This window comes from Verticillium dahliae, genomic scaffold (genome assembly GCF_000150675.1).
Source record: "Verticillium dahliae VdLs.17 supercont1.2 genomic scaffold, whole genome shotgun sequence".
Taxonomy (NCBI): domain Eukaryota; kingdom Fungi; phylum Ascomycota; class Sordariomycetes; order Glomerellales; family Plectosphaerellaceae; genus Verticillium; species Verticillium dahliae.
In genome coordinates this window covers 2,117,153-2,143,990 of record NW_009276916.1, presented here as the reverse complement: position 1 = coordinate 2,143,990, position 26,838 = coordinate 2,117,153, and the positions used below count along the sequence as shown (strand labels likewise).

The following is a 26,838-nucleotide window of genomic DNA, read 5'->3' as shown; positions in this document are numbered from 1 at the left end:
GGGTACGGAGCAAGGAGTACGGTACGACTGCTCGAACGGGCCGAGTCTCTGCTTGCTCAGCTTGACAAAGCAGCGTGATCGGTTCTCGTCACGGCGGCCGATGGATGGGTGGTTGCTTGGTAGGGTGCGCTGCCGGGGGTTGCTGAATACTATGGGTAAATTCAAGATAACCAGCCGTGTTCAGGAAAGCCGGGGAAGCAGTACCGAACATCCATGCGGGTTCAACCTTGGCTCTTCCCCACAAAGCAGCCGCGATGGTGGCAACGAAGGGATGGCAGTGACTGGCGTTGCAATCCAAACGAAGAAAAAAAAAACCCCAACTCACAACCGACATGGGTCATCAGTTTGACTGCTCAGGTTCATGACACCGGACTGCCCATGTCGTCGCCATCCATGCCTAGCACGACGAAGAAGGGCCGTCCAGGATCTAAAGGTGCCGTGGACGCAGATCGCGTTGCATGGGCTGGCCCTGGTCGGCCGAGATCTGATATGAGGGCCAGAGGATTCGCAATGACCAAGTGACTCAACTCGTGGGCCGCATGCCGAGCGCGGGACAACTATCAATCCGCGCTGGCGCGGGGGGGGGAGGGGAATCGTAGTGTGGGAGAACGACTCTGAAACGCATAAACTGTTGGTCGTGGGAGGCGTAGGTGACGTGACGCAGAGGACCAATGAGGTTTATCGTGGGAGGAGAAGCCATGGCGACCGACATGATTAATGTTTGAAGAACTGCTGGGGCTTCAAGTCTGTGGCCCGGCGTTAAGCGCGGCAGTGCAGCAAATATTCGGAGCATCGCCGTCAAGTAAGATGCGTGTGGAGATAGGTGAAGAGTTGCACCGGTCGGCTCGATTGACATGCTTGCATGCCCAACTCGGACGTGGAAACTGGGTTGGAGACAGGACCAGAGGGAGAGCAAGGGCCAGGCTTGCGTGACGACAAGGTCAACATCTCACATGGAAGAAGCCCTTCCGCCGAACAATTCTCGGCGGCCTCTCGACGTCCCAGCGGACACCTGAGGGGCAACACAAGATCTGAGGCAAGACACATACATGTCTTGGAGCACATTTTGGGCATGGCGGGATGTAGCTGTTACCCCGCATCCGTACCTGCATTTTTGTTTCTTCTTGTAGATGTTGCGCGCCTTATCGTGGCTTACATCAACGTCGCCAGTAATCGCATCGGTTTCGGAGGCAATTGCGGACGAGCGTCAGTGTGTGGCGAACCCAGACACATTCACGTCACAGATCAGGCCACGGGAAACGACAGCGACTAGGTGAATCTGTGGAGTGTGTTTGCTGGCAAAGTACCTGAGGTACTGTAGGTACCTAGGTACCTAGGCACGACCTGGACGTGGCCGCCGCTCTGAGCTTGGGAGGGAAAACAAACAAACAAAGGGAGACGCCTGCCGTTTGGGCCAACCACCAAAGCCAAGTGGCATATCAGCTACCTGCGCGCGTCTTCGCTCTTGCCCCTCCATAGACACGACACAAATCTGTCGCTACTACTTCGACGGGATCTTAAAGCCCGACACACGCAGCTTCTGGAACACACCTTGCGGATCGTACTTCGCAGATGCACGCTGCAGCTTCTCGACGGCCTCCTTGCCAAATGTCTCGATGACTTCCTGGCTGCTGTGAGCATAGTTGAGGTACTTCCAGTCCCATTTCAACCCCAACGACTCGGAGTACGCGTCAATGTCCTCGAGGTAGGCTGCCACCAGGGGCAACGCCAGCGCCTCGGCTTCCGCCCCGTTGATCGCCAGCGTCACGAGGAACATGATGCCATTGCCCTCGTCGACGTAGCTCTCCAAACCCAGAATGTTGCCTCCATTGGCGACGCCCTTGTCGACGATGGATTTGGTGATCGGCTGCAGCATGCACAGCGTGTTGAAGTTCGATACCGACGCCGGTGCTATCTTCTCGATCGCTGCATTCAGCTCGTGGAACTTCTCCGCGGCGTAGTTCATCGGTCGTGCGTCGTTCTTGAAGGATGCTGTGAACCAGGCATTTCTGGTACACGTGTCAGCCAACACATCGTCTCGACTGTCTCGAGACCTCCAACGGCAGGCCACCTCGCCACTTACCGGAACCCTGCCGGCTGTCCAGCCCCCAATGCATTGGTCACCGCGGAGAGCGTATCGACCTTGGTCGTGTCGTCGTGAAGACCCTCGACGTCGTAATACACCTCGAACGCTGCCGGCTTGACCTCACCCAGCGTGTTCTCCACAGCAGCATTGAGGATGGTGCCTCCGAGAATCTGGGGTAGGTGTGCCCAGTACACAATTGACGAGCTGTTCTCGTCCTTGTGCACATTGTCGGTAAACTGCACCAGCGCGTCGACGAGGGCCGGGCCCGACTTGAGGTCGTAGTACAGGTTGCCGCCCCAGACCACCGGCCGCTCAGGATCCGGGAACTCGATCGGGTACATATCGAAGCGTGTGATGAGCCCCAGGTTCCCGCTGCTGCCCTTGAGCGCCTGCCAGAGGTCCGGGTTGCTGGTCGCGTTGGCGTTGACAATGGAGCCGTCCGCGAGCACAACCTCAAAGTTGGCCACCGTATCGCAACCCATGCCATGCGACGCCGAGTGGAAAGAATTGCCGCCGCCGCTGATGAAACCGCCGGTGCCCACGGTGCCCGCTCGGCCGCCCGTCACTGCAACGCCGTAGGGTGCAAGCTCATCGTACACGGTCTGCCAATGACTTCCGGGCTGGACTGATGCAAGTCTGGTTTCGGGATTCCAGGTCGTGCCGTTCATCTGGCCTGATGACAACCGAATCGATCAGAAAGACTCCTCTCGAAGACACGGTACTTGTGGTCAAGATAAACGGGCAGCTTCAACGTACCAAAGTCGATCGTGATGCCGTGCTCGACGCCATTGGAGAGCGCGTGCGCGCCGTGTCCGCCACCTCGGATGCCAAAGGGACAGTCACCTGCCACGATCGTCCTGATCGCTACCGAGACTTCTTCGGCCGTCGACGGCTGCACCATACACCACGGTTCGAGGGCCGCTGAGACAGACCAGTACGTCTGGAGACGAGCCTCGTATGCCTCGGAGTCGGGAAAGTAGACCTTACCCTCGAGACTAGGGGCGTTCTTCAAATCCAAGCACTACAAGCCACGCAAGGTTAGCAATCATCCTAATCACCGCGATCGATCTCCTGGCCGGAGATCAAGATCGTGCTCACGCAACGGGACACGCAGCTCCTGGACGCCACGCCCGCACCGCCCAGGGCCAGTAAGGCGCCGACCGTCATATTCGCCCGCGGACTCGGCATTGTTGCTGCTCTCGATGGAATTGACGACTGATGAGCACCGGACTATTGGGTGAACAGAAGGAATTGCGACATCGGCGAACCTGGGCAGACTATATGCAAATCCAGTGCAGCGAACGAACTGCAGAACCCCCTTTTTGGGGATGCAGTTCGCACGCATTCTTCATCTGCAGTCTGCAGTCCGCAGCCTGCAGCCTGTCGTCTCCTGGTGGTCGCTCGACCCTTGCCATCTGCTAATGTCGGCGGAAAACCCGCTTCGAGGCTGTGAGGTGTAGGGAATTTTAAGCACCCTTGCATGATACAGGCAATCGACTCGATTATCTGATGCGAGTGCACGGGGCAGCACCCTCAATTTGTATCTTGGGCGCAGCAGATGAGCGGTCACGAAGCTGTGCCGCAGCCCCGATTCGCGAAAAGCCAAGACGATATTTCGCCGGCCTGGATTGTACATGTAGCCTCTCACAGTTAAGGTCTGTTCAGCAGGGGGGCAGCAGCGGCCCTCGTTTTATGAGCTCCTTTTCACTACCCTAATGCGAGGTGAGGCAGAATACGTGGGATGAGGTGCATCGACGTAGGTAAAATGATTTAACACCCAAACCGCAGGAAACAGCCCATCCACCATCAATCACCTCATCGCGTATAAACGCATCACTCAAGGGGGATTGCATGCGCATGAGAGGTGAACGACACGAACTTGTGCTCGCCTGATGTCCGAAGGTTTGGTCAACCCGCGTTCCTCGTATCCTGTACCCAGCAGCGCGATGGTGAAAGCGCTGTGGCCTCGGCACTCGGTCCCCCCTTTTGTCTTTTTACTCATTTGTTCTTCTTTCCGCAGATGATTCAGCTGCAGGTATTCACTTTTCTCCCATTTCCCAACTTCATGCTGGGATCCATATAAGCTCAATGATACCATCAAGGGCTTTCATGGGCTTTCCGTCCTTCGTCGTCCATCGCTCGTCGTCCTTCTTCCGGACATAGACCTGTGAGACGGACCCGTCCTCAAGGTACTGCGAATCGTAAATGTCCCAGGCCATCTTTTTACCCGTATTGCTGAGTGGCGGTCGCTGGGGGCCGAAGGTGTAGTCAAAGCCCCACCCGTTTTTCTTTCCGTCTACTTTGATGTCTGAGCGGAATGTGCCCTCGATCTGGTTGAGGTCGAAGTCGATGCCTTGGGGATACTGCGCGATGCTGTAGCCGTTGGAGATGATAAAGTTATCGGCGGTGACGAAACGTTGGTACGAGCAGTCCCCGCCGCAAGTGCGGGCAATCTTGGTCGTATTGAGCGGGAACGAGGCGTGCCACCAATTCTTGTGACCCTTGAAATGATGGATACTGAAGGGTTTGAGACCGCCCTCATAAAAGCCTGCCGCGTCTCCCGAGAGATCGAGCTGCCAGAGGTCATCGAGTTGAGTCAAGCGCACGTTGGTATTCTCATAGATGCACTTGCGGAGGAGGATATCTCCCTGAGGACCCCAGCCCGAGTTGGACTCCTTCAATTTGACCCGCGTATTGCACGTATCATGGACACTTGATATAATCTTGGCCAGAGGCCGGCTGAGGAAGACGCCGCCGCCGCCGAAGGCCCTGGGAACCATGGAGCTTGACGGCGCCGGCATCCTCGGACAAGGTTCCGATGTAGAGCGACATTGTGGGGTCGTACTGTTTGAATTTCGCAACGAGGCTGTTCATGGCTGAGAAGAAGGTATCGGCGTCGCACAAGACGAACCACTGTTTCGTGGACGATATCTTGTGGGAATATAGCAGAGGGACCAGGCCGACATAGCGCACGGCATCTCCTTCTCTATGCGACTGTCGCAAGCGCTCACTTCGGCGTCGATGCCCACATCAGCGAGGCACTGGGTCACATCTCTGAGCTCCACGTCGGAGGCGTCGGTGAGCCGAACGAGGAGTTTGCCGCCGTTCGTCCTGCCGTTGCCATCTGTCAGCCAGTAGGCCCACTCTTCGATCGTTTTGGGGTGCTTGAGGCGCTTGAAAGTCGTGGTGAGGGCGAAGATGTAGTCGGAGAGATCGACATTGGCGGGGAAGGGTGACTGGGGAACCTCAAGGTCGAGAGGCTTGCGACATTCAGCCTCGTGGACGTTGCTCTCGGAAAGTCGTAGCGTGCGGAAGCTCTGGCCTACTTCGCTACTGTCGGGCAGCAGGCTCTGTTGCAGCATGGTATAGGACCGCCGCTCGATGGGTTTGCGCGTGAAGCGAACGTAGTGCTTGAGGTACTCGATCTGGTCCCCGAGATCGTGGGCGGCCCCGATTTCGCGGAGCCTGCCCACGTCGGTGTTGCAGTTCATGACGTGGGTCGTAGTAGGGGGGGCGTCGCGGGTACTTTCGTTGACGGACTTGGCCAGGTCGTCAGCGGCATGTGACGGCCTGACCGGCTTGACAGAGACAAGGGCGCCATTACGCAGGTCGGCCGTCTCAAGGACCAAGTCTGTCGCGTAGGGTCGCCTCGAAGGTAGATTCAAGCACAAGACCACGAAGACGAGGACGGCGGCGACGAGCTTGAGGGCTCTCGCCAGAGGGTTCGGTATGCTGTAGCTGTGTTGGGTCAGGGGAAGCAGCTTTGCCTTGAGATCCGTGATAAACGGTAAGGACCCGGGTTGCGAGGTGGTTCGAGAATGGCCTTTCTCGAGTTGAGCCTGCTGTTGAAGAAAGGGCACCTTCATGGTGGTTGTTGGTGCTTGAGGCCGCTATCTCCAGGGGCGCTGGGTGGAAGAAAAAGAGTGGAGGGGAGAGAAGATCGCCAAGTCAGCGAGAAGAGTACTCGGTCTTTGCTCCGTCTTGCGTCAAGGTGAGGGGGGGGGGATGGTCCTCCACCGAGCAAACGGCGACTGGCAGAGGGCAGTTATCCAGCAGCTTGCCAAGCCGACACTGGTGCTGCGGGAGGCGAGCCTCTCATAGGAAAATGAGGTGCAGGGCACATGTTGGGCCCTTCTGGGATGTGACCATGCTACTCTGATTTCAGGAGTCCATGGGCGTAAGAAGTCGGACGATGAGCGTCGAGGAGAAAGGACCAGAACGGGCTACTGTAAGCCAGATGGAGTGGGCGGAGTTGCCGCGCAAGAATCGAGGCGAAGCGTGCTGCAGATGTTGCAGCAATAAAATGAATCATCTGCTCCCCGTACCAAACTCTCGGGACTCGATATTTCGTTCGACCGAGGTGTCTGGCTGTGAAGCGCCTGTTGATGGCTGTTGGTCGTGTGTGGATAGGAGACCCTTGTCTGTGCCAAGCCGTTAGACAGGTTAGACACGAGAATCGTCAATGCTCCCTTCGTCCCATGTCATCATGTCAGTGCAGCTAGCGAGGGACTACTGTAGAATCTTATCTTGAGATGCCAGGTGGGTAGGTACCTACCTACCTCAGGTACTGGTATCTCACCGGGACAATAACTGAGGAAGGCCAGACAGTTGCTCAGCCGATAGCAGTGACAATTGTGAGTAGCCATTGCAAAGTTAAATGGGTCAACTCAAAAAGCAGCCGTTGTCCACAGTTGCAGCTACCTTCGGTACCTACCTTGGCGATGGTTTGCCCACTTGGAAGGCTGCCCAGCAGGCAGCAGTAGTAACAAGAACGCTCGGACCGGGCGGATGCGACTGCTCAACATAGGTAGCAGTGGTGGCATCGATCGAACAGAGAAGGCACAGCAAAGTTGAAGCCAAGGGAAAGAATCGAGGGAGACGAGGGGAAAGGGGCATCATCGTGAGTGGGCAGGTGCCCGCCTTCCGTATGCCTGTACTGCACATGCACAGGTGGTGCCTGCCTCCCTACCTAGGCTCGAGAGGCACAATCCATGGTTCCTACCCCGCTGTCTACGACCTCATCTCAACAACGGCACAGTCCTTAAGCTGATTTTCGAGCATTCGTTCTTCCAAGCAGTAATTCTCCTTCCTATTCATCGCCCTCGGCCCCTTCATTCCCATCATTCCCCCTCAAGAACAACGCATCCAACTCGTGCTCAGCGCGTGTCCCAAAATTCCGCCACACTTGCACGTATCGTGTCTCTTCTCCTGACAAAATATCACTCTCGTCGACACCATCACCACCATCGCTATAGCAAATATTCCTGGCACGTTCCAGCTCCTGCTTTGAAGCGTCCCGTACGACTGTCCAGCCTACATCGCCGCTCTTCCGCATGTCGCCAGAAGTCCGAGCTAGGCAGAAAGCGCGCACGAATGCTAGCGACCCCTGAATCTCAGACTCCCGATAGAACTGGTGCCACGGGCCAGCTCCCTCGAACCACTTGTCCAGCTTGTCGAGCCTCGCCTGTGCCCCGTGCCAGTCTGCGTGTCGTAGCGCACTAACGGCCTGCGCCCGCTGCCGCTGAAATGACAGGTACTTCCAGTACGCCTCGATCTGTGGACGGCTCATAAGGCCCGCCGCTGCCTCCTCCGCCGACGGCCTCCCGGCAAATACCTGCTGGATGCGCATCACCGACTGCCGCTGCCCCTGACCCCACGTCGTCGTCGCCGGTGCCTCGACATCGTCCTCGCCGCGCCCCAGGATCGCCGCCACCTCCTGCTGAAGCTCCACGAGCTTTCCTCTGAAATCCTCGCCTGACAGTGCTTCACCTGATCGCGCCAGCTGCAGTCTGGCGTACGCCTGGTTGTGTTCGCTCAGCAGCCTACGCAGCTCACAATTGCTGTCGAGGAGCTTCGTGTTGAACACCTTGTGCGCGTCAAGCGACCTCTCCAGGGCGCTCCGTACCTCCTCCCCCACCTCGTCGTTGCTCATGTTCGCCGCTATTCTGCTCGCGACCAATTCTTTACAGATGCCACTCGTCCTCTCGTCCACCCCCGCAAGCACCTGAACCGCCATCGACTCCCTGACCTCGATGAGCTCCGCCTTCGCTCTCTCCACGTCTAGTGTCTTGATTCGCAACTCATTCTCGAGCTCGCGGCGTGCCGCAAACGAGGCCTTGGACGCGGCGCCCTCCTTTTTCGTCTTCAGCTTCTCCAGCTCGCTCGTGAGCCTCTCGATCTGGCCCCTGTGATTCTCCCTCGTGCATTTGTCATCGCTCACCTCCGCTGCCGTGGCCGTGGCCGTGGGTGACGTGGTCTCCGTCTCGGACTGGGGTAAAATCTTCATACAGTCGCCGCTCACCTCTTGCAGCGTCGCCATGAGGTCCTTGACCTTGGCCTCTGCAATCTCCGCCCTCAGCTCCGCCGTTCGACATTCCTCTCTCGCCTGCTCCGCCTGCCGCTCAAGCACCTTGCTTGGGGCGTGCGCCCGGTTGAGGCTCCTCTGCATGGCGCTGATACGTGTCTGTACCTCACGTGCGGTCGCGATACCCTGCAGCCTCGACTCGCGCAGTTGCGAGTGTAGCTCTTGCGCCTCGCGCTGGCACTCGTCGGCCCGCCTCCTGTCGGCGTCCTGCGCGTCGAGGAGCGCCGAGATGTCTGTCGTGTCCTTGATACTCAGCATTTGTGCCTCGAGCCGCCTCTTGTCATCACTTAGCTGCTTGACCTCGTCCTCGAGAACCTGCAGCTTCGCCTGAGTGTCTGCCTCGGCCGACCGCTCGCTGGACTTTGATTCTTCCTCAATCTCCTGGTCCAGGAGGCCTGATGCCAGGCTGCGGATGCTGTCCGGTGCGCTCTCAAAGAGCGAGGCGATGCGTGTGAGCTCGTCGGTGATGCGGGTTGCGATATCGGCCGGGGGCGGCAGGGTGGTGTTTTGCAACACCTCACTGAGCTGTTCAAACGAGTAGATTGAGCGCTCAAGCTTGTTGGCCTCGGTAAGAAGTCTGTGGCTTTGTTCGGAAAGATTGTTTCGGACTCGCTGCGCGACGAGCCTTCGATACTTGTTGATGCTGACAACGGCTTGCTTCATCATTGAGTTTTCCATCGAGTGAACGACGAGCCACAGGTTCTTCCGCTCATCATCGCGGTCTCGAAGGTCTTTCTGGACCTGTGCGACCGTTGCTGTAGCATGATGAAGTTGCTGTTCGAGCTCAATAAAGTGTTGGAACCCCAAGTTCTGCACCCTCAAGGCATTCTTCGCCCGTTCATCTGCGTTCTGTCGCAGCCGTTCCTGGGTATCAAACAAGCCCTGTCGAGATTCTTGTCGTCCACCCGATGAAGTGAGCAGGGCGTCAACAAGTCTATAAAGAGATGCCGCGTTTGAGGGCTGACTACCAAGGTGAGCATGCAGACTATTCATGGCAGTGCGCAGGTGACCGTCCTTCTCCCCCATCATCTGAGAGTTGGGGGGGATATGTCGGTTTGTGGTCTCGTCCACAGCCTCTTCCGCCCGCGTACGGTCTGTGAGGGCCTTGCTTGCTTCAGCGTGTGCCTTGGCAAAGGCCACAGACGGTGGTTCGTCTTGTAGTCTCGACTCTTCCAAAATCTGTTCAAGTGTGTCTTGTATCATTTTAGTCAGGAGCGCTACCTCTGCAGCAGCCATCGCATCCGCACGCGAGCGGGCAACCCGGGTATCATAGTCCTTCTGATCTTGCTCGAGCCGCGCGTCGTAGTCAATCTGCATGGACAGCTTCTGCGCCCGGAGACGATCCTCTTCGGTGATGGCGTCATATGTTGCAGCATATGTTTTCTGTATAAAGGCGTTAAAGTACGCCACGGGCACCGAGTCTCGGCCGGCAGCCCACCGGCGGAGGCGCTCGATCATGCCGTCGTTGGCCGTCTCGTGCGACCAAATGGCAAACCAGCCATCGTCGGAAACCTCTTCGCCTGTCTGTTGCTCGAGCTGTTGCCTTCGTGCGAGCGCCTTCTCCTCTGGAGAGAGACCTGCCTCGAGATCTGCCCGAAGGAAGTGCACACGTTTGGTGGCTATTCCGTGTGGATTATCTTCGTCGACATCCCATGACCCTTCGTTCGATCCGCCCTCCTCCAAAATGCCCGCCTCCTCCGCATCCTTTTCGAAGTCGTGAAAGTCTGCCTCGTAATTGGCTATGATGCGCTTCTTCTCGTCATCGCTCATGGGTCTGGGCTTGACCCAAACACGCTTGCGCAGTTCTCTATGATCTCGGCTCGGGAACGGTCTCACTTTTCCATAGTCGACCGTGTCTTCTTTCTTCTCTGAGTGCTCGCTCTGCTGTTGACTGTGAGGTGGACTTTTGTCACCCTCAACGGTATTGTGGTCATCTGCCATTTTGTGACAAACCTTCCTTCTTATTAGTGAAGATGAAAGCCGTGGTTTGAAGTTTGAGTCCGATAAAAGCAAGAGGTGGCCAGGGTGGGAAAAAAACCTCCTAGACAGGCCATCGCATGCTGCTGTTTATCAAAAGACGACACGACGACTAGCGAAGCACCTACTTCTGAAGCCAAGCATTGATGACCGTACCCTCAAAGAAAGAGGCCGGCGTCGAGGCTCAAGGCACGACAAAGGAGGTGGCGGCAACATTGTTGAGCCAGCCCGACTACTCTGCGAAGACAAAGACGAGAATTAGCATAGCTCACCCCGTGTCTCTTACGGATCGACTTTTCTATTTTTTAATAACAGCAATGTGGGAGTGCTCTATGTTATGAAATGCATACCTCGTAGAAGTCCAGCTTCCCACTGAACGGCGCTGCTTTTCGTGCGTAGTCGGCTTATGCCAAGCTCACTTGGTAAACCAAATGTCGTTCTCGTCAAGTTCAATGGGCTTGACCGCCTCCTCCCACCACTTGAGGTACGCCGTCCCCTCGACCCTCCTCAGCTGTGGCTTCTCCCAGCGGTAGGCAACGATGCGTCCCTCGGCGTTCCGGATCCAGCACGACTCACCAGCGAGCGGACCATCGCCCTCGGACGTCACATCCGCGATCTTGGCCGGCACCCCCGCCGACGCCTGATCGAGAAGGTGCTCCTCAACAGGGCTGAAGCTCACCGTCTTGGGCCCCTCGTCCGGCCATCTGCCAGTCCCAACCGCCGCCGCCGCCGCCGCCGCTTCCTCCCCCATCTTGTCCTGACACTCCCGCGTCAGGCCCTCAATGTCCCACGGCCGCCCAGGCGCCGCCGCGCACGCTGGCGCCGCGCACGTAGCACGCGTGCGCGCGCCGCCACGCGCCGAGCCGCGGAAGCAGTGGCCGCGGTACACCCTGCGCGCGCGCCGCCTGCTGCCAGCGGTGAAACTCGACGGCGTCCCTGTGGGCCTCGCTGGCGTGCGCCAGGGCGTCGAGGTACGCGTCGCGGCCGCGTCGCTGGTCGGGGGCGCGGGCGCCGTCGGGCGCCGTCAGGGCCCTCGCCAGCTCGAGGGCGGCGTGGGACCGCAGCAGACTGCCGTTGATGGACGAGAGGATGATTCTCTTCTCTGACCTCGACAGCTTGAACGGCAGAGGCAAGACGGGGGGCTGAGCAGGTGCTTCTGCCATTTGTGTAAGCGTTTTTTGTTCGTTCGTTTGTTCTCCTTTCTTTCTTTCTTTTCTTCACCCTGGTGTTCCCTTCTTTGTTGTAAGAATGGCTATTGGTGGCTGCAAACGGACATGGAGCAACTGTGGCTGGCATGACCGACAACGTGGAATCGAGTGGTGTGGATGGGCGCGATTTTATGTACGAGGCATCATCGGCACATGGGTGGGGGAGCAGAACATTGGCGGAGTGTGTGATCAATTTCTTTGGGAACGGACGCCCCTCCTCTGGAGGATGAACATGTCTCGCGATGCGAGGAATGACAGTCTGTCCGTTTGGGAACAAAGGGGTCTGAGCTGACAGGCCCTGCCTGACTACCTTAAAGAGTGGCTGTTTTGGCTCACAAGGCCAGAAAGGTAAAGCCGTTCCCGACTGCTCCATCAAATTCCTGCTTCCACTGATGGCAAGAAAAAGGAAGAAAAAAAGGTACTATCGGTCTTGCATCCGAAGCCCGAATGGTTCAACTTTGATGAATCTCATCTAAAATAAGGAGGAGGACGCCACTTCCTATAACACCAAAAACAAACAAAACGAAGCCAGGTATCAGAAATAAAGGAGAGAAGAGTGAGAAAATCAGCACGACCGAATAAAAAGTCGAACCATGTCTACCTCGTTCGGTACCCTGAATTACCAGAGCGTCTCGCTGTCCACCAACTTGCCCCGCGTTGCGGCTTGTTCTGACTTGAGACTCGTCCTGTGACCCGACAGCGACTGAGAGTGTGGCCGAGAGCCGTGCTGGGCTGTCGGGCTCGGCCTGGGCTGTTGCATCTGGTTCGTCTCAAAGGTAGGGCTCGTCTTGGGCGACTGTCTGAGGAAGGTCGAGCTGAGCCTCTGCGAGTGGCGTCTCTGCTGCTCCTTCCAGAACGTCGGACTGTTCTTCTGCGTCATCCCGACAGACAGAGGCTGTTGCGTGGTGGTTTGCGTGACGGGGTTTTGCTTGACTGTGGTTGCCATGGTGGCATTCTGCAGCGGCATGGTTGCCGACGTGGGAGTCGTCATCTTGTCAAAGGCTGTTTGATCGGGGCTTCGGCTGTATTCGAAGGTCGCTACTGGCGAACGGAGAGGTGCTGGGCGGGTGTAACGCTTGCGCAAACAAGGTGACGTGGGACCCCAAGCTTTGCCAAAGGCCACGCCGGGGTGGAAGATTGCGAGGAGGGCACAGACTATGAATGGAAGTGCACCGTTGACTACCATACAAGCAGCCTCGCTCTGTGCGAGAGGCCCGTCGAGGCCACTGGCTGTTTCCACGATTCGGTAGATCGTGTGGCCGAGAAGCAGTACTGTCGCAGCTTGCGTGACTGGAGATATTTTTCAGTCAACCCATATCATCGAGTGCACTTGTGGATTACTACATACCCAGGAGGAAACGCTTGAAGCGTGCTGACCGGTACACGGTGGCGTGCTTTGGGTCTAGCCTGCTACGTTCGCCGTTCAGGTTGATGGTGAACCAGGAATGGACAGCAACGAAGACCACCAAACCAGCAGTCTGTATGGCAAGGCCCGTCACGAGGATGTTGGCGTTCTGCGGGGCCTGACTTAGTTAGAAATTGGTGGGCAGGAAAGCCTCGGGTCTGGCAGGACAAAAGACTCACCTCCAAGACAGCAAAGGCAACGCAGACAGTTCCGATGATCTCAACAATGGCAGCAACAAGAGCTACAGCAGATAACACGAGAGCAATGTGCTTCGGCTGGACAGAGCTGGCCCTTGCACCGTAAACCGAGAGGGCGTGCGGCAGGATGATGAAGATGGAGGCGGCAATGAACGTCGAGCCGAGGACGGTGCCGAGAAGGAACAGGGCAAAGTAGGTCTTGTTGGCGACGTTGTCAAAGAGAAGCAGTCGTCCAGCAAAGCCGAGGACTTCTAGAAGCAGGCCGGTCGTCAGTATGGAAGCGAAAATGGGCGTCTTGAATCGATAGCCGAGGGCCAGGGTCACGGGTACGAGCAGGGCGAAAGCAGCGAGGAAGACGGCGTTGCCTGGTCGGGTAGGACGGTAGTTGAGAAAGCCTTGGCTCACTGGACAGGTGTCTGTGGTACAGTCACCTGCCATGACTTGGTCTCGCTGGGCAGGCAGCGATGAGTTGATCTCATCATGGACCTAGCTGAGCAGGCTTGGTGGAAGGGGAAGGGGAAGGGCAAGGACAAGAGGGCGAGCTCGGCAGGCCTGGGGCTATATACCTTGATTCGAAGGGATTCGAGGAGCAGTGGAGGGGCGAGACGCAAGTTGAGGGCGAGGGCGAGGGTAAGGTGCGAGGGCGAGAACTGACAAGGAGGAGGGTAACGCAGGCGAGACCAACACGTTGACAGCCAGCATGCCCCGACTGTCCGGTTCTACAAAGTAATGGTGCGTTGGATATACCATGGATGTTTTTGGGGGCGCACAAAGGCCTCACAGGTGCAGAGTCCCACTCGCCCTGCACCCCCTTACCCCGATCCCGAGGCAGCAATGTCCACTTGCGCGCATGTTGTCTGCCGTGTCGGGGTGTGTTGTGTTGTGTCGTGTTGTGTGCCAACACCAGGTCAGCAAGCAGCTAACTTGCTGCGACCAACCATGCCCATCTACCCAAGTAGGTAGTTTTTTTGGCCGGAGAATGAGGAGCACGAGAAAAGGGAGGGGGGGGGAGCCAATCCCTCCCCCCTAGTTGGACCGGTTGAATGATTCGTAGAGACGCAAACACCCACGGCACCCTCCCAATGACAGGAAAACCTTTCTAGATTTCAGGCAGATTCGGCATGGACTAGAGGAAGGCTGTTTGGCCCCCACCGCCACCACCACCTTTCAGATCGGCTCACACGGGAAGGAATTGTCGGAGGGCCGTCCGACGAAGGGGGGGGGGGGCACAACGGCTTGTGGAGAGGTCTTCGGGCGGAGGAGCTGGCGTGTTGCGGACCCGACAGACCGGTTGGGCTATGCCGAAGGAGAGTAGCGATCTGCAGACCAGGCTCAGACTGTCTGCAGACCAGACTCAGACTGTCTCTCTTCAGGCTTTCCCCCCCGGCGACAACCCCATACGGCCGCGAGAAAGCACCAATGATGGAAGGCCGACTGGCGGGAGCACCCTTTAGCCACAACGGCGCATATGACAGGGTAGCAATGAACGCGACCTTAGTCTGCTGTCGGCGCTTCTGGCGTCCCTCTGGTCCAATGAGTTGAGTAGTGTGGTGTGTGCGGCAAAGGCTATCACGCGTCTGTGCCACCGCCCCGCAGGCTCTCATTGCCAGGTTCCTCTTCTCCAGGCCCTTGAGGCCCTCTCTTCTAGGCTCTCTGCTCCCTCCCCCCCACTGGCCGAGTTGCAGGGGCGGCAGATTCCGTATCATCGCGCACCAGTCGTCGTTGGTGATGGCATGCATGCAGCTAGGGTTGCTTGCCTGTTGGCTGCCGAGCTTGCCTACTTGCCTGCTTGCCTGCTTGCCTTGATTGCTCACAATGATGAACAGCTTTCGTCAGGCAGGCCGTTGTGCCAAGGAGGGCAGGTAGGGCAGAGATCTTCGGGAGGGGCGGGCGGAACGGTTCCTGGACTGAAGAAAGTCGATGGCGGCAGATGCGTCTTCTCCATCTTTCCCACACCCCCCCGCCTCTCAGGCATATGCGCACGATAAGCAAGAGGTGGCGGTCCACATGAGGTGCGCGGTTGGTGGTCAGTACAATGCATTGTTCTGTTGTCACCTGTTCTGGACGGCCGGCTTCCCCTCTTCTTCGCTCATCTTTCCCCATCTGTGTTCCATCTAGTGTCCATCTGTACCCATCATGGTTCGAGCACACGATCGTGTGATGGAAATGCCGATGGTTGCATGATGCAGATAACTCGAAATGAGCATGTCGATGGGGCCAGAAGGGGGGGGGGCTGCGGGAGGCTGGCTCTCCATGACCGCTCGAGTCAGGAATTGACGTTGGCGCCAACAGACAGAAGACAGTAAGTATGGAGACGGGCCGGATGGAGAAGGCGGAAGGAAAAGAGGCACAAGACGCGGAAAACGTAGACGAGAGAATAACTGCATGCGGAACGAGGAGAAGCTAGAGGCGCACCTACTTCGGACTCTGGAGGGGGACAGATGACAAGGACACCTTGGGTACCTAGGTAAGTACCATGTGTTTAGGTCGGGAGGTCGTCAAAGGGCAGCAGCAGCACGAAGGAAGAGCACTTGAGGCCTTGAGGCAACGAATGTCGAGGGCGAGGCTGCACCCACAGCAGGCTGCACCCACAGCAAGGAGGCAGTCACTCAGTCAGCCTCTTCTTCGCCCTTCAGCCTTTGCTTCGCCCTCAGCCTTTTCTCCGCCATTCAACGCCCAGACTTCCTCCCGTCTTCCGCGTCTCTCTGGTTCCGTGGTGCCTGTTCCTGTGGCTGAGACTAGCCCCGGGGGGCTCGGCCGTCGCGCTACTCCTCTACGCTGCCGCGGCTACACGGAGCTGCCAAGGGCTTAGCATCTCGACAGACGCGCCCTCGGCAGGTTCAGCACGTCTCGAGTCGGGTTCAAAGACCAAACGTGCATAACGTGCTCGACGACCCTTGCACAAATGTCACCCTACGCAGTCGTCTCGTGGTTGATGGTCACAATGACAGACATTGACAGGTGCGCAAGATGCGCTCGTCCAGGGGTGGACCAACTCACGCCCTCTGACTATTCGCCTGTTGCCTAGGGACAAATCACGAACAGATCCTTGTCCGACGGTGCCTAGCCCAGCGTCGCGGTGCCTAGCCCAGCGTCGCGATTATGCTCGTGAAGGCATGTGCCGGAGATGCGCACCTGGGTTTCTACTTGGCACTTGAAAAGTGATGCTTCTCTGGCATGGCCTCGTTGGCGGCCGCCCTCCCGCGCCATTCGCTCGCCTGTGATGCTGCGGATCTTGGGCAAGACGGGGTGTCGAGGTTGCAGAAAACACCACATCTCGAACGAGGATCAGCATCGTATGCCGAAGCTCCAGACCCAGACCCAGACCCAACCCCTCATGTAAGTGGGGGCCGCAAAGTCAAAGGACCAAGTGCAGATGTGACCAACATGGTGCGAGGGGATCTTCCCCCGTGAGGCGTGAGAATGGATCACGTCGGTCAAAAGCGTCCGGATGTCTGCCAGGTTCGGATGGCTGTGAGTGTCCTGTGCACGTGTGCTCGCTGTCTACAGATTGACGCAAGGCAGATTCGAGGGGGGCTCGAGGGCGTCCCGGAATACTCGGGGTCGCGATGAAATGTGTCTCCTGCTGGCGTATATGCCGTGTGTCGTCGGACTAGGCAATCCAGGCTGCCAGGATACAAGATTCACCATTAGCACCTTGAATTGCATGGCTTTGCTGGAATAGAGGTCTGTCGCGGCCGATGCATACATACTGTAGAGGAGAAGAGGGTAACATGGGAGCTTTCGAACCTCTATACCCAAACCCAACGTTGCAATCATCCAATTTGTGCTCCATTGGGCGGCGTAAAGGGACATTGTGTGGCCGTTGCCCCGACGTCGTCCAATGCCGTTGATCGTGAAGCCGCCATCAGACTAGCCAGGTAGTACCAAACCGAGTTGCGCATTTACAAGGTTTCGTAGTCAAGGCCAGCGAGCCAGCATCGTATACTCAGAATTCTTGCGCTTGCGCGAGAAGTCCACAGTCCAAACTCCAAAGCGTCTCACAGTATCCGACTTGCGTGTGTGCCAGATTGAACGACGCCCATGAGCTGGCAGCAGGGAGCAGCACTTGAAAAGCACGACGGATCAATGTAAGTCTTTCTCAGCGGCAGACAAGTCATTTTATGCAATCGTCTTCAGCCTTCGAGGTGTTGTTGGAGCGAGGCCTGATGAGCTACTAAGTACCTAGGTACCTTAGGTAGACACCAGCTAAGGGAAAGGCACCTTAGTACCATACGAACGTACCACCAGGCAGTAGCCCGGCAGTATGACAGACCCCGCCACAGACCCGCCACAGACGGCTGGATTCGGTGACGTCAAGAACGAGACGCGCTGGCGCTTGCTATTTTGCCTACTTGCCCACATGCCTCGGTGTCAATCTTTGCCTGTGACCGAAATCCAATGATGCACAGCGAGCACCTAGACTAGACGACGATCATGCCCCCAATCTCCATGTCCGCAGTCGTATCATGATATCGAGGGCGCGCCTGGCTTTCCGGGCGTCACCAGCACCCGTCGCAGCGTCTCGAGCAACGCGGTCGAGGACTCTGCACACCTCGCCACAGCCATGGAAGGACCACCATGACCCGAGGTTCAAGGAGCTCGGAAGGGAGATCCTGGACGATTACGCCCAAGTCAGAGATCACTATGGTACCCCTCGACCCTCTCCCTTTGAAGGTTCGCCGACGCCCCCTTGTCCCAAGCTGACCGCAAGGCAGAGTCGCCCAAGAACGCGCTCGTCCTGGCCCACGGGCTCCTGGGCTTCTCCGAGATCCGCGCGCCCCTCCAGTTCCTGCCGGCGATACACTACTGGCACGGCATCACCGACGCCCTGCAGACGCTGGCGCCCTCGCTGCCCATCATCACGCCGTCCGTGCCGCCGACGGGCTCCATCGAGCAGCGCGCCGAGGCCCTCGCCGTCGCCATCGAGGCCGGCGCCCCCCGCGGCCGCCCCGTCAACATCATCGCCCACTCGATGGGCGGCCTCGACGCGCGCTACATGATCGCGCGCCTGCGGCCCGCCGGCGTCCGCGTCGCGAGCCTCGTCACCATCTCGACGCCCCACCACGGCAGCGCCTTTGCCGACTTTATGCTGCACGCCGCCCGCCTGTCCGACTGGTACGGCGTCATGGGCACCGTCGGCCTCGGCACCGGCGCCTTCGACCAGCTGACGACGGCCTACCTGCGCGACGACTTCAACCCGGCCACCCCCGACGACCCGGACACGCGCTACTTTAGCTTCGGCGCCGCCACCGACCTGCCCGGCCTGCTGAGCCCCTTCCGCCACAGCTGGCGGGTCGTCACGCGCGACGAGGGCCCCAACGACGGCCTCGTCAGCGTCCAGAGCAGCCGCTGGGGGGACTACCGCGGCACCCTCCGCGGCGTGAGCCATCTCGACCTCATCAACTGGACGAACCGCCTGCGCTGGGAGACGAGGCGCATCTGGACCGGGCAGCGCCGGCCCTTCAACGCCGTCGCCTTGTATCTCGACATTGCTGACATGCTGGCCAAGGAGGGCCTCTAATTGGTGTCAAACGGAAATTCAAACGGACACATCGTGGTCTTGGTTAAACGAAAAGAAAAAAATCCGTGTACGCTGTCTCCAGGCATACATGAAAAGCCTGCAGAAAGTGAGAAGGGAGCGGAATATAGACATCGATTATCGTGTGCCCTTCATCTAGATTCAAACGGAGCCAATGACCATTAAGTAACCGCAACGCCTCTCTAGCCTGTGACACCGCCCGTCCGCTCCTGGTATCTATGCCCCCATCATGCCATTCATCGTGCAGTTCGTTACAGTATCGTCCCTCGCGCTAACTCATTCGCCCCCCTTCCCTCCCTAGCTCTTGGTCGGCACATCACTGGGCGCGTTCTCATTCGTGACACCGCTAAACGCCGGTCGCGCCTGGGCCGTCCCCTCAAACGGCGCACCTGCCGTGTCCGCCATGGCCTCGTCGTAGCTCGGAGGCGCGTCGTCCGGCGGCGGTGCACCGTCGTTGCTGAGCTGTGGCGGATACAGCGGGTCATGCTGTGGCTGCGGCGGCGCCTGGTGCGGATGCGCCATTGTGTGCGTCGAAGCCGACGAAGCCATGCCCGCCGTGTTCGTTCGCGGCGGTAACCTTGGGGGCCGGCTCAGAGTCGCCGCGGCTGGTTTGTTCTGCTGCTCCTGCAGGGACTGCAGCAGCCCCGGCGGCGGAGCAATGTTGGAGTAGACCTGGACCTTGGCAAACGTCAGCGGCAGGTAGATGGTCTGCGGCGGCGGCTCTTTGCGGGCCAGCAGGCCTCCGTTGCGTGTGGGCGCGCCCCAGCTCAAGCCCACCTTGAGCTCGAGCTCGTAGGTCCGCTGGAGGTTGCACGTGGCGAAGGAAGGCGCAACCGTGTTGGGCAGAGGGACGTGCCGCCAGACATCATCGGGCACGACAGACTCGACGCCCACCTCGTCCGTCGCTGGATTCTGCAGCAGCGGCGTGTTGAGGTTGACCTGATGCACAATGGTCCAGCGGCTTGGGTGCTTGTAGTTCAAGTCGTGAGCTCGCAAGGTCATGGTGCCCACTAGTTCGATTTGCAGAGAGGTCAGATACACCTGTTCGTTCGAGGGCACCAGCTTCTTCGCGATGAGCCGCAGCGGAACGGGCTGGTTGCAGGTGAGGATGGGGGGATGAGGAAGACGAGCAGACAGCTCGATCGAAGGCGGGGCGGCCTCGGCGAACGCTTTACTCGAGGCTTCTTCCTTCTCCTTCTCCCTTTCCCTCTCCTTGTCTTTGGCTGTCATGAAGAAGGAGCTACGCTTCTTCTGTAAAGGAGGTGCAACGGCTGGCGTGGAAATGCGCGGCTTGAAGGTGAAGGGGCGGCGCGCAAAGGCTTCCTGGGTGGTGCGGGGAGGGCGAGGGGGCTCGATGGGCATGAACTTGAAGCCGATCTGGTAGCGCCAGTTCTCCTTGAGCAGGCCCGGCCGCTGAATGGTCACCTTGACGTAGTAACGCACCTCAGCAGCCATGGGCATGCCTGTGAAGGAGGGGGGCAGTGTCTTGGTGACGTGAGGCATGAACAGCTGCTTGCTGCCGTCCATAACACGCATGCCACCGATGCCAAAGATGCCACCCCCGGCGCCAAAGCCGCCGAGGCCGCCGAGGCCTCCGATCTTGGACATGGCGACGGGGTCGCTGCAGGCGTTGTTGAGGGGCAGCTTGAACTTGAAGGGAAACTCATGCTGGCCGCTGGGGAGGACAAAGTTGCCGCCGACGGAGCCGTTGGCGACATCGTCCTCATAGGTAGGGAAGACCTGTTGAACCTTGTACAGAATCTTGTGGTTCTCGCTCAGGACGTTGCCAGGGGGGCCGCTGCCGGGAAGCCGGGGCGGTTGCGGGGTGCCGTAGTCATCGAAGCCGCCGGGAATGGCGAGAGCCGTTTTGGACTCTCCTTCGAGCTTGACAATGATGCCGCCGACGCTCTCGGGGCGGCTCAAGGACAGAATGATGCGGCCATCGATGGAGTCAAGGTTGGTGTAGAACTCGGGTTGATCGTCCAAGGCTATGCGAATCGACATGGTGGCGGGTTGCACCCGAGAGCAGCGGCCAGGTCACGTCAGGAGGGCGGCCGGGGGTGGATGTGAGGCGTCGGGGGGTTACTTGTAGGTACGTGGTGGAACCGTGGGGCCGTGAGACTGTGAGACTTAAAGCCGTAGGACTGTGACTGTAAAGCCGTGGGACTGTGACTGTTAAGCCGTAGGACTGTGGGACTTTGAGTGAGACCGCGAAGCTGTGAGATGGTCCTAAGTGAGCGACGAGGAGCAGAGGTGGCTCGGGGCTGCTTGGTGGTGACTGTGGCTGGTTCGAGCGAGGCTTGTCGAGACAAGAGACGTGGCGAGCGAGGGATTTGCGGAACGCGGCTTGATGAATTGATTCGATGGAAGATGATCGAGAATGGATACAGCTACTGACAAGCGAATAGTAGAAGTCCGGGTCCAGGCGTCTTTCTTGTTTCGTGCCTGTCCCCCGAGCACCAGAACAGAGACCAGCCGCGCGGTACGCGCACTGGGCCACGTACTCCAATACCTTGTCTGTTGGGGTGATCCGAGGCGAAGCAGTTGGCGGACTGACGATGCGCGATGAGACAGACAGGCAGACAGGCAGACAGGCAGACAGGCAGACAGGCAGACAGGCAGACAGGCAGACAAGCAGACTTGACAAATTGGCAGACATACAGTGGGACAAACTGACGTCCCTTCGTCGCCAGGATGAAGGTGGTCACTGAACACCAAGGCAGGCTGTGCATGGGGCAACCCACTTCGGTACCTACCTAACGTGCCCACTTGCCCAATTGCCCGCCCACCTGCCCTGCGCACCTGCTCACGTACCTTGCCAAGACGTAGGTAGGTGCCAAGGTGCCTGCACACCTCATCAGTGTCTCTCACGGGCCACGCTCTGCTTCGTTTTGGTGGCGCTCGTGGGGCAGATGTCATTGCCGCCTGTCCGCCTCGTCCCTCCTTTCCTGTGTCGTACGTGCATGCCGCATCCAGGTGCAGTGCGGCAGCCACCTGCCGCCGAGCTACCACAGGCACCGAGGGACAGTACAGAGCTGACCTACCTACCTACCTTACATAGGTACCTGCCCAAGTTAGGTAGGTAGGTAGGCAGTCGCAAAGGCCGTCTTCAAGAGGAGCACAAAGTAGTGTAAGCCATGCCTAACTATTATCCTAACCACCTAGATACCTAGGTAGGTACCACATATCAGCTATCTAGCAGGGCAAGGAGGCCATCGAAAGTCCTTCCCAGTCAGGCCCGGGCTCACATCCATTCGCCGCTGCAACATTTACGCAGCCCATGCCACGACTACCTTGCCGCCCGCTATCAAAATCGTCGTCAGACGACCGACATTCTCTTCCTCCTAAACGCCTAAGCCACGTGGTATCATCGCAAACCTTGTTTTCAAGTGGGAAGGAGACAGGGAGAGAGCGGGAGAAAAAGAAAGGAGAGAACAAGCTGGAAAAGCAAAAGCCAGAAAACGAAAAAAAAAAAATCCCTTTCGCCCTGCCACGTCCAGGCGTGGCACAGGAGAGACTGACCCAAAAATGGAAATGGCTATTTCAGTCCAAGACAATCACCTCGACCGCCCCCCGAACCTCCGTCTGGTGACCCGTCTTGGCCCGCTTTGGCGGCCGTTGCGAATCTGCTTCTACATCTTCCTCGTCCTCGCTATCCGGCTGCTCCGCCTTGGGACTCCATGTTCCGTCCGGTCCGACGTTGATACTCTTGGTGCGTGTCAGACCCCGGCGCACAAGAGCTTCTCGCACTTCCACCATGAATCCGTCAACTCGTAGGCTGCCTGGTCGGGCGTCCTTGTCGCACAGTGGACATTTCCACTTGTCCGTCAGCGACGGCTCCGCGCCCAGTGCCCTGCTGCGTCTGCATAGCCCACAGCCGCACTTGAGCGAGTGAACCGATGTTGACTTGCCGAGCCTCGTACCGAGCCAGACCTCGAGGTCAAAACACTCTAGGTGCGTGCACGAGGAGCCCCGCACCGGAATCTTGAACATGGTGGCCGTGAAGGGGTCTGCCAAGTCGATGCTGAGATTACTGAAGATGATGGGCACGTCGTCATCGTCACCACCGTTCTGGCCCACCGGTGTCAGTCGCTCTCGCACAATGCGCCTCGTCGCTTCCGCGGGAAGTACCCCTCGCTCAGAGACCATGGCCATGATGCGGCTGTGGGTGAGCGTCACCACCTTTTCCACCGCCACCATCGTGGCATGCCCTGCCTTGGGCGTCACGTTCGATACGGACAGCTTCAGCACGTTCCGCCCTGCTCGAATCAGCCTCGTCAGCTCGGCTGGCTGGTCCTGGCCGTTGTGCAGTTTGCGCCGAATCTTGACTGCCTGACTGTTGCACATGACGTAGATATGGCCTGGCCACTGTGTCGACAATGTCGACCACGCTGCTTCCGACAACGACCCTCGGCTATTGAGATCGACCTCGCAGACACGAAGCCGAAACCGAAGCGAACCGTCAAAATAGTCGCACAGAACCTGTCGTTCGCCCGGAGACATGCTATACGTGCTCAGGCGCTTCAGTTCGTCGTCAGAGACCTCAAAGTCAAGCTGGTGAATGGACTGATCAGGCTTGATGGCCAAGGGCCCACTGACAATCTCCCCTATGCATTGGTAATGTTTTTCCTGCGTAGATACCGACTGTTCAGGGGGTAGCTGTCTTGGGACACGCCGCGGGCTGGCCACATCAACCTGATGGAGAGCCATATCGATCGACTTTTTGTCATAGGGCGACATCGCCATCCGGTCGATACCTAGCGTCACGCCCCGGGGCGGTAACAGACTGTTGGGTCTCATTACTTCGGAAGTCGCGGGTGCAAGAGCTGAAGGGTGATTGGTAGTTAGCCTCGGTCGTGCAGAAGGCTGAACAATGCCAGAACTATGCAGGCTCGCTTGGCCTGGTCTTGCTGATCGAGATAGGGGCCCTTGAGTTGTCGAATTCAGAGACAGTTGGCGAGCTAGGGGAGACACTTCGTGCTGCTGGTCGACGTGGTAGGGTCCGCTACCAGAGACATAGCCTTGCACGGACTGGCCCTGATGCCTTGGGTATGGGGAGATGTATTCGTGGTGTGAGGGTTGGCTTATATCGGTCGCTGAAGGCATCTGAAATGAGCCTGCACGGGAATTGCCTAAAGGAGACGGATGTATAATATTTCCGCCCGTTGCAGGCTGCATGGTCGCGAGGGGATGCGCAATATTGGGTATCAGCTGTGAACGTTCTTGTTGCCTTTGAAGGTGCAAATTCTGGCTTTGGTGGGACTGAAGATGATGTTGTGCCGATGGAAGGGGCGGCGACTGCTGCTGCTGCTGCTGCTGCCTCCGCCCATTTGTATTATTCGCTGAGCCTGGACTTGAACCTGCGTTGAGTGGAACTTGTGCTTGCTTGCCCTGATTCTGCACTTCGACCCGAGACTGTCGCAGTAGGCTCCTATACGCATCAACAATGACAGCGGAGAGGTCTTGTTGACCGGTGGCACAACTCTCATGATTGTAATTGTTTTGATCCTGGGCAAACACTGCAGACATTTGTTGAGCTATGCGCCCGTCCGGGACGCCCAAGTGTCGTCTTGCCACAGTGAAAAGAACAGTTTCAAGCGAAGGCGATGCAAGGGCAAGCTCGTTTCGAAGCTCCATTATCCGTATAGGGAATCCCCTGTTCGTAACACGCGGTAGCAAGTCGGTTTGCCACATCCGGGAGAAATTCCTCAAGAAGATGCCAATCGGGGCAAGATGCGCACTTGGCCACTGGGAGGGAAACGCGCATGGGAAAGACGCGAACCAACGGAGATGGTCTGCAGGCATGCTGGTGTTGGGCTTCAGTACAGTCTGCAAGAGGAAAAGGGCGTTGTCCATCGTCGCGGGCAAGATAGTGGTCAAATGATGAACAGAGGTTGTGTCAAGGGACCAGGCACAGAAAATTTGATGCAGAATTAAGAAGAAAACGTCCCCGGACGCCAATGCAGACATGAGAATCCGGGATCGCGGCAGGACAATAGAGTCATTGACTTCCAAGAATTGGCTTTTGACCTGCTGTATCCGTGCGCTAAGAGTTTGACGCATCCAAGCCCAGTCCATAATGATGTTGGCCCGTGGTTGGACTGGCTGCACATTGTAAGTTGAGCCTGGATTTGAGCTGGAGCTGAAAGTGGTAGGCTGGTGAACGAGCGGGGCGCCTCCAGTTCTCAGTTGGGCCGTTGTCGCAGACTGGCTTGGTACTATTGCTGGAATAGGCAAGCTTTGAGCGCCCTCGCGACTCGCGGGAGTGGGAGTCTCCCAGGGGCGCGAGATGTTCGCATTTGTGGGTGTTGGCAACTGGCCGGGTTCTGCAAGCCGGGGAGGGTGTTGTCGGAGAGTGTGCGACGGAGTGGGTTCAGGAGCAGAAGCCGCCACAACTCTGAAGCTCGCTGGCCGCTCAAATGTAGAAAGACCCGGGGCAGGACTTGCCGCCAGGGGAGTCGTAGATGAAGGACTTGGCTCGTCTGTGGGGGACGGCGATGGAAGGGCTGTTTCTGATTCCTCACTGTCGATGATCAGCTTCGGCTTCTTCGCAATCGTGTAGCCTGTCCTTGCCTACCGAAGTAACAGGAGGGCAGAGAGCACTTACGTGGCGTTTTTTGGTCCTGCCGCAGTGCCCTTCTGCTGAGCTATTCTAGAAAACGGGTCTCGTTCGATGTTTGACGGGGGAGGGCCTTGTGGTCTAGATGTCGCTGGAGGTTGCCGACCACTGCCATGGGCAGGTTGCGGTGGTTGGGCTTGGGTATGCCCAATTTTGGGGGTTATCCATGCTGGCCGAGGATCACCGAGAAAGGCGTTGACAGCTCGATTCGAGGCCGTAACCTGGGCGTCACTGAGGTTCATACCTTGACGCCCTGGCGGAGGCATGTTCGAGCACAAGATGGGAGCGAGAGATCTTTGTTAAATAGACGCCTGTCGAAATGCTGTAGAGCCTCGCGAGTCTGCTAGGGGACAACTGTCAACATCGTCATAAGCAAGAGGCAGTATCAGTACAGGGGAGAACTAACCATGAGGCAGGCCGATGATGTCCGATGCGGCGGAAGGCAAGAAGCGGGAGGAAAGATGTCGGAGGCTCGCTGTAATACACGTTACTACCCCGGGCTGCGTAATAAAGCGCCGTGTCGCAAGGATGGTGATGCGACGGAGAACATTGATCGGGAAGCAGCTTGTGGTCCCAACGCTTTGACGGAGTTCTTCGGTTCTCCTTGAAGTGACTACAAGCCGTCTGATGTTCTCGCTATTCGTATGGTGAAGTGCGCTTGGGGTGCGACTGAAGATGGACAAAATGAAGTCTGGGTGGAGCGTGGTAATGGACTAAAATGGAGCAGATCCGCTAGTGTAGTTGAAAGGCAGGCAACTTGGAGGTAAGGTAATTAATTACCTTAGGTAGGCAAAGCAGGGTCTCTTGAACAGAAAGGGCTAGACCGCTTGGTGAGGATACCTAGTCCCCTCTCAGACACCTGGCTAGGTAGGTACCTAATAAGTGCTACTTCATCTTGAAAGACCTCCACTAGGATGCACGGCCACAGGCTTGTCCTGACAGGCGGGGCCTGCTGGCTGCTGCTGCTGCTACAGTATCCTAGTGCATATGCTTGTCAGCCCTGAATTCTAACGGACATCACATCGCGGCAAGCGACATATCAAAGGAAAAGGACATTGGAGCTGAATTCGTCGTGATGAATAGACTTGGCTTCAAAAGAGCTACTTAGTCGGCAAAAGAGCCGTGTTCCGTAAGAATAGGCCCTATCAACGCCAACACAACCCGTCTGCTACTCTTCATCACGGTGGTATCTCAGATGCAGTGCACAGTGATCAAAGGCATGTACCATCTTTTCATGAGTTCACTCTGACTGTTGGGTACATACGTAGATGCAGTGGGAAACCTGTGATTTCCAGAGACAATTGAATCCAGATAGCTACCCGTTGAAGCACGGTACCTAATGGATTGCCACATCAGCAAGACTCAGGCTTGGGCAAGTCAGATGTGAGGCTCAGAATATCTGTGTTGGGCTGCTGCCCCTTTCCACAGATGGGGCACCCT

At 57.7% G+C, this 26,838-nt stretch overlaps 8 protein-coding genes across 8 annotated transcripts; 1 reads left to right on the top strand and 7 right to left on the bottom strand.

The window, feature by feature from the left end:
- Positions 1–1,501: 1,501 nt before the first annotated feature.
- VDAG_01518 (FAD binding domain-containing protein) lies at positions 1,502–3,794 on the bottom strand (the record flags this gene model as incomplete). The annotated part of the gene is made up of 4 exons (XM_009650404.1): positions 3,185–3,794; positions 2,843–3,107; positions 2,084–2,759; positions 1,502–2,009 (listed from the first exon to the last, which is right to left on the bottom strand). The coding sequence occupies exons 1-4, from the start codon at positions 3,272–3,274 to the stop codon at positions 1,502–1,504; spliced, it is 1,539 nt and encodes a 512-aa protein (XP_009648699.1). The 5' UTR covers positions 3,275–3,794.
- Positions 3,795–4,149: 355 nt separating this feature from the next.
- On the bottom strand, positions 4,150–5,952 carry VDAG_01517 (uncharacterized protein; the record flags this gene model as incomplete). Its single annotated transcript, XM_009650403.1, has 3 exons — positions 4,150–4,855; positions 4,932–5,017; positions 5,098–5,952. The coding sequence occupies 3 exons, from the start codon at positions 5,950–5,952 to the stop codon at positions 4,150–4,152; spliced, it is 1,647 nt and encodes a 548-aa protein (XP_009648698.1).
- Positions 5,953–7,175: 1,223 nt separating this feature from the next.
- VDAG_01516 (uncharacterized protein) lies at positions 7,176–10,391 on the bottom strand (the record flags this gene model as incomplete). The annotated part of the gene is made up of 1 exon (XM_009650402.1): positions 7,176–10,391. One exon carries the CDS (start codon positions 10,389–10,391, stop codon positions 7,176–7,178), a length of 3,216 nt encoding a protein of 1,071 aa, XP_009648697.1.
- A 451-nt stretch (positions 10,392–10,842) lies between these two features.
- On the bottom strand, positions 10,843–11,590 carry VDAG_01515 (uncharacterized protein; the record flags this gene model as incomplete). The annotated part of the gene is made up of 2 exons (XM_009650401.1): positions 10,843–11,184; positions 11,243–11,590. 2 exons carry the CDS (start codon positions 11,588–11,590, stop codon positions 10,843–10,845), a joined length of 690 nt encoding a protein of 229 aa, XP_009648696.1.
- A 664-nt stretch (positions 11,591–12,254) lies between these two features.
- VDAG_01514 (uncharacterized protein) lies at positions 12,255–13,675 on the bottom strand (the record flags this gene model as incomplete). The annotated part of the gene is made up of 4 exons (XM_009650400.1): positions 12,255–12,925; positions 12,984–13,113; positions 13,220–13,602; positions 13,663–13,675. The coding sequence occupies 4 exons, from the start codon at positions 13,673–13,675 to the stop codon at positions 12,255–12,257; spliced, it is 1,197 nt and encodes a 398-aa protein (XP_009648695.1).
- A 4,031-nt stretch (positions 13,676–17,706) lies between these two features.
- Positions 17,707–18,761, top strand: VDAG_01513 (lipase; the record flags this gene model as incomplete). The annotated part of the gene is made up of 2 exons (XM_009650399.1): positions 17,707–17,914; positions 17,941–18,761. The coding sequence occupies 2 exons, from the start codon at positions 17,707–17,709 to the stop codon at positions 18,759–18,761; spliced, it is 1,029 nt and encodes a 342-aa protein (XP_009648694.1).
- A 315-nt stretch (positions 18,762–19,076) lies between these two features.
- VDAG_01512 (arrestin) lies at positions 19,077–20,783 on the bottom strand (the record flags this gene model as incomplete). The annotated part of the gene is made up of 1 exon (XM_009650398.1): positions 19,077–20,783. The coding sequence occupies one exon, from the start codon at positions 20,781–20,783 to the stop codon at positions 19,077–19,079; it is 1,707 nt and encodes a 568-aa protein (XP_009648693.1).
- Positions 20,784–22,322: 1,539 nt separating this feature from the next.
- Positions 22,323–25,664, bottom strand: VDAG_01511 (MIZ zinc finger domain-containing protein; the record flags this gene model as incomplete). The annotated part of the gene is made up of 2 exons (XM_009650397.1): positions 22,323–25,302; positions 25,387–25,664. The coding sequence occupies 2 exons, from the start codon at positions 25,662–25,664 to the stop codon at positions 22,323–22,325; spliced, it is 3,258 nt and encodes a 1,085-aa protein (XP_009648692.1).
- Between the last annotated feature and the right edge of the window lie 1,174 nt (positions 25,665–26,838).